The sequence below is a fragment of the Elephas maximus genome, chromosome 3 (assembly GCF_024166365.1).
Source record: "Elephas maximus indicus isolate mEleMax1 chromosome 3, mEleMax1 primary haplotype, whole genome shotgun sequence".
Lineage (NCBI taxonomy): Eukaryota > Metazoa > Chordata > Mammalia > Proboscidea > Elephantidae > Elephas > Elephas maximus.
The window spans coordinates 196,814,911-196,827,657 of NC_064821.1; the positions used below are offsets into that span (position 1 = coordinate 196,814,911).

At 39.6% G+C, this 12,747-nt stretch overlaps 1 protein-coding gene across 1 annotated transcript; it reads right to left on the bottom strand.

Annotated features, from left to right (window-relative positions):
* Positions 1-3,497: 3,497 nt before the first annotated feature.
* On the bottom strand, positions 3,498-4,448 carry LOC126071511 (olfactory receptor 10X1-like). Its single transcript, XM_049875697.1, has one exon. It carries the CDS (start codon positions 4,419-4,421, stop codon positions 3,498-3,500), a length of 924 nt encoding a protein of 307 aa, XP_049731654.1. The 5' UTR covers positions 4,422-4,448.
* Between the last annotated feature and the right edge of the window lie 8,299 nt (positions 4,449-12,747).

Below are 12,747 nucleotides of genomic sequence, written 5' to 3' on the forward strand. Positions count from 1 at the left end.
CTGGATAAGTAAAACATTACTGAAAAAGAACAAAGTGGGAGGCCTTACTCTACCTGATTTCAGAACCTATTATACTGCCACAGTAGTCAAAAAAGCCTGATACTTGTACAGCAACAGATACACAGGCCAATGGAACAGAATTGAGAATCCAGACATAAATCCATTTGCATATGAGCAGTTGATATTTGACAAAGGCCCAAAGTCAGTTAAATGGGGAAAAGGCAGTCTCTTTAACAGAAAGTGCTGGCATAACTGGATATCCAACTGCAAGACAAAAAAGTGAAACAAGACCCATCCCTCACAGCATGCACAAAAACATCCCTCACAGCATGCACAAAAACTAACTCAAAATGGATCAAAGACCTATGTATAAAATCTAAAATGAAATAATAGAGATGATAGGAGCACTAATACATGGCATAAACAGTATACAGAATATTACTAACAATGCAGAAGAGAAACCAGATAACTGGGAGCTCCTAAAATCCAACATCTATGCTCAACCAAAGAATTCACCAAGAGTACAAAGATTACCAACAGATTAGAAAAAGTTTTTCGCTATGACATTTCTGATCAGCATTTGATCTCTAAAATCTACATGATACTGGAAAAACTCAACTGCAAAAAGGCTAATAACCCGATTAAAAAATAGGAAAAGATATGAACAGACACTTCACTAAAGAAGACATTCAGCTAGCTAACAGATACACGAGTAAATGCTCACGATCATTAGCCATTAAAGAAATGCAAATCAAAACTACAAAGAGATTTCATCTCACTCCAACAAGGCTGACATTAAATCAAAAAACACAAAATTATAAATGTTGGAGAGGTTGTGGAGAGACTGGAACACTTATACACTGCTGTTGGGAATGCAAAATGCTACAGCCACTTTTGAAATTGATTTGGCGCTTCCTTAAAAAAACTAGAAATAGAACTACCATACAGTCCGGCAATCCCACTCCTTGGGATATACCCTGGAGAATTAAGAGCCTTTATACGAACAAATTATGGATAACATTGCAAAGAATGGGAATTCCAGAACACTTAATTGTGCTCATGAGGAACCTTTACATAGACCAAGAGGCAGCTGTTCGGACAGAACAAGGGGATACTGATTGGTTTAAAGTCAGCAAAGGTGTGTGTCAGGGTTGTATCCTTTCACCATACCTATTCAGTCTGTATGCTGAGCATATAATACCAGAAGCTGGGCTATATGAAGAAGAAAGGGGCATCAAGTTTGGAGGCAGACTCATTAACTACCTGCGTTATGCAGATGACACAACCTTGCTTGCTGAAAGTGAAGAGGGCTTGAAGCACTTATTAATGAAGATCAAAGACCACAGCCTTCAGTATGGATTGCATTTCAACATAAAAAACACAAAAATCCTCACAACTGGACCAATGTGCAACATCATGATAAACGGAGAAAAGTTTGAAGTTGTCTAGGATTTCATTTTACTTGGATCCACAATCAACAGCCGTGGAAGCAGCAGTCAAGAAACCAAGACTCATTGCATTGGGTAAATCTACTGCAAAAGACCTCTTTAAAGAGTTAGAGAGAAAAGATGTCACTTTGAAAACTACAGTGTGCCTGACCCAAGCCACGGTGTTTTCAATTGCATCATATGCATCTGAAAGCTGGAAAATGAATAAGGAAGACCGAAGAATTGACGCCTTTGAGTTGTGGTGTTGGTGAAGACTTTCGAATGTACCATGGACTTCCAAAAGAAGGAACAAATCTGTCTTAGAATAAGCACAACCAGAGTGCTCCTTAGAAGCAAGGATGGCGAGACTGTGTCTTACATACTTTGGACATGTTGTCAGCAGGGATCACTTCCTGGAGAGGAACATCATGCTTGGCAAAGTACAGAGTCAGTGGAAAAGAGGAAGGCCCTCAACGAGTGGATTGACACGGTGGCTGTAGCAATGAGCTCAAACATAACAACAATTGTAAAAACAGTGCAGGACCGGGCAGTGTTTCGTTCTGTTGTGCATAGGGTCTCTATGAGTCGGAACCGACTCAACGGCACTAAACAACAACAACAACAAAGGGTGGAATGCCATGGATTGAATTATATCCTCAAGAGATAAAAAGGAAAGGAAAGCAAGCAAGCAGAGAGTTGAGGACCTCATACCACCAAGAAAGTAGCATTGGGAGCAGAGCGCATCCTTTGGACCTGGTGTCCCTGCACCTGAGGAGCTCCTCAACCAGGGCAAGACTGATGACAAGGAATCTGCCTTCAGAGCCAACAAAGAAAGAAAGTGGTCCCCTGGAGCTGATGCCCTGAATTTGGACTATAGCCTACTAGACTGTGAGAGAAAAAATTTGTCTTTGTTAAAGCCATCCACTTGTGGTATTTCTGTTATAGCAGCACTAGATAACTAAGACAGTAAGGGTAACCAGCTGATATGCATAATAATTTTCATACATTTCTTATTTATTTTCATAACAGTCCTATAAATAATGGAGTTCAGAAACTCCAACACTTTTCATATGAATTTTATATGCAACAAAACCCCACTGTGAAATTCATGTCCTTTGTGAGAGTTCACACTGTTGATTAACAATGAAACTGAGAAAAGGATTCAAGAACTTTGCCAGGCTTATATATCTGGATTTTCGTTAAGATCACACACTGCTTTTCTATGATATAACCTTCAGAGTATTTCTACATTTTTGCTGAGGATATAAAGAATTGTTAATGTGTTTATCTCATTTCCTGCCTTAATCACGGTGTGCTCTGCCCAGATTATTCCTAAACACTCCTCTCTGGCAAATATTAATAAAATACCATGGCATAATTCTTCAACATTGGCTTTTAAGCATCTTCATTTTACAGAAAGCGGTGCTTATTTCCAGCCTTCACTCATGGATTTTCCTAGGCATGGAAGGTGTAGGTTCTAATGTCCTGTTTACTCATTTCGATCTGTCTTAACATATCCCTTATACTCAAAACTTAGTATCTGATAGTCATTGGAAGGCCACAGTCATGAATGGTGTGTTCTTAAAAATACTTAGATTTCACAGAAACTTAAAAACACATCTTACACAATATATGCAGGGTGGCTAATGCACGGTGCCTTCCTTGTCAGAAATGCCTTACGTCTACGAATTGCAATCCAGTGTGTCATAATCTTGCCTACACAAATTCCTCATCCTTTATATGTTTAGATAATTTAATCAGTATTTTTCTTTGTACACACCATAACTTGTCCAGGACAGCCAGCAATGGATTGCCAGAGCCTAGTATCTGTAGGGATATGCTTCCTCTGATAGTAGAAAAGGGATGGATTAAACAAATTTCTTAACAAGTTAAGGAGATATCTGTTATGGTTTAGGATCCAAAGTTTGTAAAATGTTCCTCATATCTTAAACTCTGGAAAAGAGGAAGTGATACAGGTTCCTCCAGAGGTCACAGGGTAAATGTCCCTCTGCCTTCTGCAGACATTCAATAATGCCTTAAACCAGCAACAGTAATGCAAGATCATTTATTCTAGGTTATTATCTTTCCCACCACCTTTCTAAAAGCATTCTTCATGTCCTTATTCCTGAGGCTGAAAATGAGGGGGCCGAGGAAAGGAGTAATAACAGTGTAAGGGACAGCTATGAGTGTGTCATCTCCCCACGAACCCTCTGGCTTCAAGTAAACAATAGATGCAAAACCAAAATGGATTATCACCACTGTGAGGTGGGAGACACAGGTGGAAAATGCCTTTTGCTTGCCCTCAGCTGAAGGGATCCTTAGGACAGTGGAAAGTATGAAGACATAAGTGAGGGTAATGAATAGGAAAGTACCCAGCAAACCCAATACTGAGATCAATGTTACCATAAATTCTGTGAGGTTGCTGTCTAAGCAGGACAATCTCACCACTGCACGCATATGGCAGAAGAAGTGTTTGACAAGGTTGGGACTGCAGAAAAAGTCTCTGAATATCAATGCTGTCTCTATCAGAGATACAAAGAAGCCTCCAGCCCAAGCGGAGGCCACAAGTTCCCCACATAGGATGTGGGTCATAAGCAGTGGATACCTGAGAGGGTTGCAGATGGCCAGAAAGTGATCATACCCCATTAAAGTTAGGATGATGCAGTTAGTGCCCCCAAGTCCTAAGAAGAAATACATCTGTAAGCCACAACCTATGACCGAGATGCTTCTGTTCTTGGCCAGTAGATCTGCCAGCATTTTGGGGATGATGCCCAAAGTGTAGCAAGTCTCAGAAAAGGAGAGTGCACTCAGGAAGATGTACATAGGGGTGTGGAGGGCTCTGTCCACCCAGGTTAGACCCATGATGGTCAGATTACCCAGGATGGTGAGAAAGTAGAGGCAAAAGAAGACGACAAATAGTAATATCTGTACATCTGGGTAAAGAGAAAAGCCAATGAGGATGAATTCCTTCACTCTTGTCTGGTTGATTTGCATAGTTTGAAGGTCTTCAATCTGAAAGAAACAGCAAATAAACCATCAACTCTCCATTATTCTTGGATATCAGTAAATAGGAATTTTGGTGTTAATAAGACGAATCATTCAAGAATTCCAATTACCGATTGATTTTTCATTTAGTTTAGCAAAGCACCGTGTTTATGTAGGTGATGTGTTTCCCTTCGTTAATTTCTTCATTTTCTCAGCAACATATTACCAATTGTCTACTAAGTGCCAGAAAGGATTCTATGGCCAATTTCTAAAAAGATTTGTGTTGGCTGGTAATACAACAAAAGAAAAACACCCCAAATTAAATCTAGGTGAAGGAGATTCAGGTGCACTCGGACAGTCAGGTTTGGTTCAGATTCTGAACCCTAAAAAAACTCTTGATAGGGTAATAGACCGAGTTAGGATTAGAAAGAGCAATATCCAAAAAAATACATGGTTCTGAAATATCTACTGAGTGAAAGTTGAAAGTTTATTTCCTAGTAATTTTGGGATCTAGTCTGGACAATGGATTATAATCATTAGTGAAGCCGGATGAAATTATCTCCCCTGGAACAGGCATTTAGATTCTGAAATGGTAAAGGAAAGTGAATAATATGCACCCTTACCCCTAATCTGAGGAGCAGAAAAGAAGAAAGCTAGGATACCTCAGGACCCTTAGGATTAATAGTGATCAGTTAGGGTATATGATGGCATTGGTAAACAGCCCTTTTACACAAGTATAGTGCAGGTGACACTTGAGATTTTTACTATTTCTTCATTGCTGAGATAAGCATCCCAATAAATGCTACTTAGTCACTCTCTGAATCCTGTAATAAATCTACATTAGGTTTAATGTCGCCCTCCTCTGAATTCTACAACATGTTCCCTGTCCTTACATTTAACACGTTCCCTCTGCCTTGAATCATATTGAGCCGTTGCTTTTCCTGCCCTCACGCCAACACATTTAGTAATTAGCATTTTATAAACTCTATGTATTGCCAAATTCTTTCACATTTTTATTGATTTTACTCCTTTTGGCATACGATGAAGTGCAGAGAACAACCTGAAGTTTGTAGGGCAGCTGTGATTATTTTACATATAATATCATTGTTTCTAGGAAGCCACATATTTGCAACTAAAACCAAATTGTTTTGACTTTAATTGTACTTTCTACTTGTCTAAACTTCTTCCTTAAGGAAGATTATGAATCATATATTTCTGTATTTCCCAGGGTGGTAATATAGAGAATTTTAAAAAAGGTAATAATGTTCAATGAACTTTGGATGGATAGGCCAATAATCAAAAATAGTGCTTATTCTAAAAATCGTTTCTGTTTCACTTGGTTATTCAGTGTAGTACAGGGTGTGGTTTGTGAGCATGGAGATGAAAAGATCTTCTGCTCTAAGTTTGGTTGGGGCTAAACGAATGCAGTCTCATAGCAGACTCTAGCTGGTTACAAAGAATCAGAGGAATCAGTAGGAAAGTAGTCTAAATTACTAATGTTACGTAAATAACCCACAACCCAGTGAATGCTACCTTATAGGTCCCATTTGATTCTTTTGGCCTCTTAGACCTGAAAAGATCCTAATTCTTTATGGTCAAGTACCCCTACCCTAATATTTTTCATTTCCTATCAACCCTTTCTCTTTTCCAGTTACCTTCTTTCTCTCACTGCATCCATACCTTATTACATGTGAATAATCATAATTAGGAAATACAAATTAAGATTCACTCACAAAAGAATTACATATTCTTTCCAAAGTCAAAGAGAAATGATGATTTCTGAGAAAATATGTAATTTTATCCTGAGGATTCTTTCTTTTTATAGTGGCAATTAATTATAAGGAAAGGGCAGCCAACCTGTTCAGAATAGTTTCCTACCTTTTGTACTTTATCAGTGTTCCAAAGCCCGTTCAGCGCCACAGTAATATTTTTCCAAAAAACAGTCTTCACATTTTTGGAATCATGCTTCTTTTTTTCTCTACTCAAAAGAGACAGAGATTGAAATAGTATGAAAAGAACTGATCTAAGAGTCTGAATTCTTCTCTGTATCACCCCTACTTCGGTGGCTTTGAGAAAGTCCCTGCACATTCTAGTCCTGAGTTTCCCTAGTTGGGAAGTGAGGAAGAGGGTCCAGAGCTCATGCAAGCTTCACATTTCTATGGTTCTAGATTTTTGTGACTTGAGCTGTGAGGCTGGGCCATGTGTGCTGTGATCATTCCTCCATACCTACTAAATGACAATGGTTTAGAAACTTTCCCCCTCCCAGTTTAAAGATATTGTCTGTTTATCATCAGGGCTTGAGGTTCCTCAGCTCTAGAGGTTTGGTTCTGGTTAAGAGACGATAGGGGATTTCCTTTCTCCTCATTAGAGGGAGAAGAGAACTTTCTTATCCAACTTTGTAATTTGCTCTCATTAGTTACAGGGCTTTGTGTAACATGTGACTTTCTAAACTCTTCTAGGAATCTCTGGGGATTTAAATCTTGCAGAGTTCATATCCTATCTTTAACAAGGGTTCCTGCTACTACTTAAGTTGTTCCAGTATGGAGGGGGTGATTGGGAAGCTGCATTCCTAGTACTTATTCACTTCACTTTCCCGTTCGCTAGCAACATTCTTACCCTTTCACTCGTATCCCTGATTCTCTCCTGGGAACTTAAAAAGGGCCTACAAGACATTGTCGGGATTGCAACCACGTCACAGAACGATTTCTATATAAATTGTTTAGAGACAAATTTATTTCCTCTGTAAAATCTCCTAAAGCACAATAAAAAGAAAGAAAGAAAAAGGGACCACAGTGTGTTTAAGATTGCACTAAACACTGTGGGAAAACTCAGAAAAGTGTAAGACATAATATCTTCTTACAATGGGTTTATACTTTGGTGGAGGAAAGAAGATGGCAGCCATGAAACTTCAGTGTTTTGAGAACTAAAACAGTGACCAATCAGTAAAGGTAAGACAAAAAACAACTGGACCCCTGCAGTCTGAGAAGATTCAATGGAGGAGAGGTGTTGGAAGGTGCTTCCAAAAATAAGCAACGTTGGGATTTCTGTTCCTGGTATGACATAGTCTCTTGTGGCAGTCCAGTACTTCCAATTATGCAAGTATTAGAAAAAATTGATTAAATAAGCATATTTCAAAAGTATTAATTATGACAATGATATTTTAAAAACCTATTTAGCCAAAGAATACATATGGATGGGAAATAAGCTCTTGAAAAGATGCTCTACGTTGTTAGCCATTCCCACCTATCATTGTCAAGACGATTCCAATTCATAACTACCCTGTAGGAGAGAGTGGAGCTGTCCCATAGGGTTTCCTAGGCTGTAAATCTTTACAGAAGCTGACTGTCGCATCTTTTTCTCTCGTGGAGCAGCTGACGAGTTTGAACTGCCCACCTTTCATCTGGCAGCCAGGTACTTTAACCACTGCACCTCCAGTATTCCCCTGTCAGTCATTAAAAAAAAAAGGACACATAAATATGAAATACAATGGGATTCTGTGATTCCACTGCTTAGCTTTTAGAATGTCTAATTCTATGCTAGTAACTAAACTAATCTAATGACTATACTGGGGTTAGTGAGTATGTCAAGGAACTAGCTGTCATGCACTGCTTGTAGGAATGCAAAAATATGTAATCCCTTTGGAAAACAGTTTATCAATTTATTTAAAAGTATATTGTATTCCGACTGAAGCACAAGATATTATAAACCCCCTTTTCCCGGCTCGTTACCTCTAAAACAATTATATAACCTGGAAATAATTCAGCAGACAATAAGGACTTTGGAAGGTTTAAAGGAGAAGGTGGATTGGCTAGGAACCTCAGGATCTGAAGAACAATACCACAATGAGCTCCCACTGTTTCCTTTGTATCCTCCATGTATCCCAGACAGGAAAGCCTTGCAGTCTGCGACCTGGAAACATCAACAGGCATAGATTTAAAAAAAAAAAAAAGAAGGAAATGAAAGGAAATGCCTGCTGTCTCTGGCCAGAGAACCAAGAACTGGTAAGTCCAGCAGGGACTTAAAGGGGAGACCTGTGGCCAATAACAGCAGGATTCTGATCTGACTACAGTTGCAGCATCAGCAGAGCTCTGGGGCCAGTCTGTATCCTACCTCACATGGGCCATCTAGGCCTCTTCCACCAACAGTAGTGCTGCCAGCAGAGGCAGGGGTGGAAAATACATCCCTTGTCTCATACCCACAGAAGTAGTGATCTTTTTGTGGCAGTGTCACCAGGAGAACTTGGGGTGGGGCAACCCAGCCTCCACCTCACAGCAGCTGGTAGTAGCAGGGTGATCCTTCCAGCAGAGTCAGCGGGCTAACCTTGCCCCAGTACTGGTAGACAGGGGGCCCGTCTGCTCCCCAGAGGCAATGCTATTGGAGTCAGGGAAGGCCACCAGAACCTACACACTAAACGTAAACAAGGCTTGGTTTGCATCTGTTTCTCTGAATACCTAGTTCTCATCATTAGAGAGTCTAGCCTGAACTTCTTTACATGGCACCTGGCTTTCAAGAAGGTGAAAGTGGCAATTGCTAGGCTTTTAATGGGCAGGCCAAGAACAGGCACAGCTTTTCTTCCACCATGTTTTGTTGCTCAAAACAAATCATAAGTCCAGGCCAGATTCAACTGGAGGGGAGATGGAGTCCATCTTCCTCTGCTTTTATTTATTTTTTATTATTATTATTTTTTTATTAACTTTTATTGAGCTTCAAGTGAACGTTTACAAGTCAGTCTGTCACATATAAGTTTACATACATCTTACTCCGTACTCCCACTTGCTCTCCCCCTAATGAGTCAGCCCTTCCAGTCTCTCCTTTCCTGACAATTTTGCCAGCTTCCCTCTCTCTCTATCCTCCCATCCCCCCTCCAGACATGAGATGCCAACACAATCTCAAGTGTCCACCTGATACAAATACCTCACTCTTCATCAGCATCTCTCTCCTACCCACTGTCCAGTTCCTTTCATGTCTGATGAGTTGTCTTCGGGGATGGTTCCTGTCCTGTGCCAACAGAAGGTCTGGGGACCATGGGCGCCAGGATTTCTCTAGTCTCAGTCAGACCATTAAGTATGGTCTTTTTATGAGAATTTGGGGTCTGCATCCCACTGATCTCCTGCTCCCTCAGGGGTTCTCTGTTGTGCTCCCTGTCAGGGCAGTCATCGATTGTGACCGGGCACCAACTAGTTCTTCTGGTCTCAGGATGATGTAGGTCTCTGGTTCACGTGGCCCGTTCTGTCTCTTGGGCTCTTAGTTGTCCTGTGACCTTGGTGTTCTTCATTCTCCTTTGCTCCAGGTGGACTGAGATCAATTGATGCATCTTAGATGGCCGCTTGTTAGCATTTAAGACCCCAGATGCCACATTTCAAAGTGGGATGCAGAATGTTTTCATAATAGAACTATTTTGCCAATTGACTTAGAAGTCCCTGCAAACCATGGTCCCAAAACCCGCACCCGTGCTCCTCTGACCTTTGAAGCATTCATTTTATCCCGGAAACTTCTTTGCTTTTGGTCCTGTCCAATTGAGCTGACCTTCCACGTATTGAGTGTTGTCTTTCCCTTCACCTAAAGCAGTTCTTATCTACTAATTAATCAATAAAAAACCCTCTTCCTCCCCCCCCCCCGTAAACACAAAAGTATCTGTTCTTCTCAGTTTTTACTATTTCTCAAGATCTTATAATAGTGGTCTTATACAATATTTGTCCTTTTGCCTCTGACTCATTTCGCTCAGCATAATGCCTTCCAGGTTCCTCCATGTTATGAAATGTTTCAGAGATTCGTCACTGTTCTTTATCGATGCGTAGTATTCCATTGTGTGAATATACCACAATTTATTTACCCATTCATCCGTTGATGGACACCTTGGTTGCTTCCAGCTTTTTGCTATTGTAAACAGAGCTGCAATAAACATGGGTTTGCATATATCTGTTTGTATGAAGGCTCTTGTATCTCTAGGGTATATTCCGAGGAGTGGGATTTCTGGGTTGTATGGTAGTTCTATTTCTAACTGTTTAAGATAACGCCAGATAGATTTCCAAAGTGGTTGTACCATTTTACATTCCCACCAGCAGTGTATAAGAGTTCCAAACTCTCCGCAGCCTCTCCAACATTTATGGTTTTGTGTTTTTTGGATTAATGCCAGCCTTGTTGGAGTGAGATGGAATCTCATCGTAGTTTTAATTTGCATTTCTCTAATGGCTAATGATCGAGAGCATTTTCTCATTATCTGTTAGCTGCCTGAATATCTTCTTTAGTGAAGTGTGTGTTCATATCCTTTGCGCACTTCTTGATTGGGTTGTTTGTCTTTTTGTGTTTGAGTTTTGACAGAATCATGTAGATTTTAGAGATCAGGCGCTGGTCGGAGATGTCATAGCCGAAAATTCTTTCCCAGTCTGTAGGTGGTCTTTTTACTCTTTTGGTGAAGTCTTTAGATGAGCGTAGGTGTTTGATTTTTAGGAGCTCCCAGTTATCGGGTTTCTCTTTGTCATTTTTGGTAATGTTTTGTATTCTGTTTATGCCTTGTATTAGGGCTCCTAGAGTTGTCCCTATTTTTTCTTCCATGATCTTTATCGTTTTAGTCTTTATGTTTAGGTCTTTGATCCACTTGGAGTTAGTTTTTGTGCATGGGTCCTGTTTCATTCTTTTGCAAATGGATATCCAGTTATGCCAGCACCATTTGTTAAAAAGACTATCATTTCCCCAATTAACTGACACTGGTCCTTTGTCAAATATCAGCTGCTCATACGTAGATGGATCTATATCTGGGTTCTCACTTCTGTTCCATTGGTCTATGTGCCTGTTGTACCAGTACCAGGCTGTTTTGACTACTGTGGCTGTATAATAGGTTCTGAAATCAGGTAGAGTGAGGCCTCCCACTTTTTTGGCTGTTGGCTTTGCATAGATGCCCTTTATTATGTTGAGGAATTTTCCTTCAATTCCTATTTTGCTGAGGGTTTTTATCATAAATGGGTGTTGGACTTTGTCAAATGCCTTTTCTACATCAATTGATAAGATCATGTGGTTTTTGTCTTTTGTTTTATTTATGTGATGAATTACATTAATGGTTTTTCTGATATTAAACCAGCTTTGCATACCTGGTATAAATCCCACTTGATCGTGGTGAATTATTTTTTTGATATGTTGTTGTATTCTATTGGCTAGAATTGTGTTGAGGATTTTTGCATCTATGTTCATGAGGGATATAGGTCTGTAATTTTCTTTTTTTGTAATGTCTTTACCTGGTTTTGGTATCAGGGAGATGGTGGCTTCATAGAATGAGTTGGGTAGTATTCCGTCATTTTCTATGCTTTGAAATACCTTCAGTAGTAGTGGTGTTAACTCTTCTCTGAAAGTTTGGTAGAACTCTGCAGTGAAGCCGTTCGGGCCGGGTCTTTTTTTTGTTGGGAGTTTTTTGATTACCGTTTCAATCTCTTCTTTTTTTATGGGTCTATTTAGTTGTTCTACTTCTGAATGTGTTAGTTTAGGTAGGTAGTGTTTTTCCAGGAATTCATCCATTTCTTCTAGGTTTGCAAATTTGTTAGAGTACAATTTTTCGTAATAATCTGGTATGATTCTTTTAATTTCAGTTGGTTCTGTTGTGGTGTGGTCCTTCTCGTTTCTTATTCGGGTTATTTGTTTCCTGTTTTTCTTTAGTCAGTCTAGCCAATGGTTTATCAATTTTGTTAATTTTTTCAAAGAACCAGCTTTTGGCTTTGTTAATTCTTTCAATTGTTTTTCTGTTCTCTAATTCATTTAGTTCAGCTCTAATTTTTATTATTTGTTTTCTTCTGGTGCCTGATGGATGCTTTTGTTGCTCAGTTTCTATTTGTTCAAGTTGTAGGGACAGTTCTCTGCTTTTGGCTCTTTCTTCTTTTTGTATGTGTGCCTTTGTCGATATAAATTGGCCTCTGAGCACTGCTTTTGCTGTGTCCCAGAGGTTTTGATAGGAAGTATTTTCATTCTCGTTGCATTCTATGAATTTCCTTATTCCCTCCTTGATGTCTTCTATAACCCAGTCTTTTTTCAGGAGGGTATTGTTCAGTTTCCAAGTATTTGATTTCTTTTCCCTAGTTTTTCTGTTATTGATTTCTAGTTTTATTGCCTTGTGGTCTGAGAAGATGCTTTGTAATATCTCAATGTTTTGGACTCTGCAAAGGTTTGTTTTATGACCTAATATGTGGTCTATTCTAGAGAATGTTCCATGTGCACTAGAAAAAAAAGTATATTTTGCAGCAGTTGGGTGGAGAGTTCTGTATAAGTCAATGAGGTCAAGTTGGTTGATTGTTGTAATTAGATCTTCCGTGTCTCTATTGAGCTTCTTACTGTATGTCCTGTCCTTCTC

What these genes read in the sequence shown, in the direction of transcription:
- LOC126071511 (XM_049875697.1), bottom strand. Translation starts at nt 4,421, where the DNA reads ATGCAAATCAACCAGACAAGAGTGAAGGAATTCATCCTCATTGGCTTT.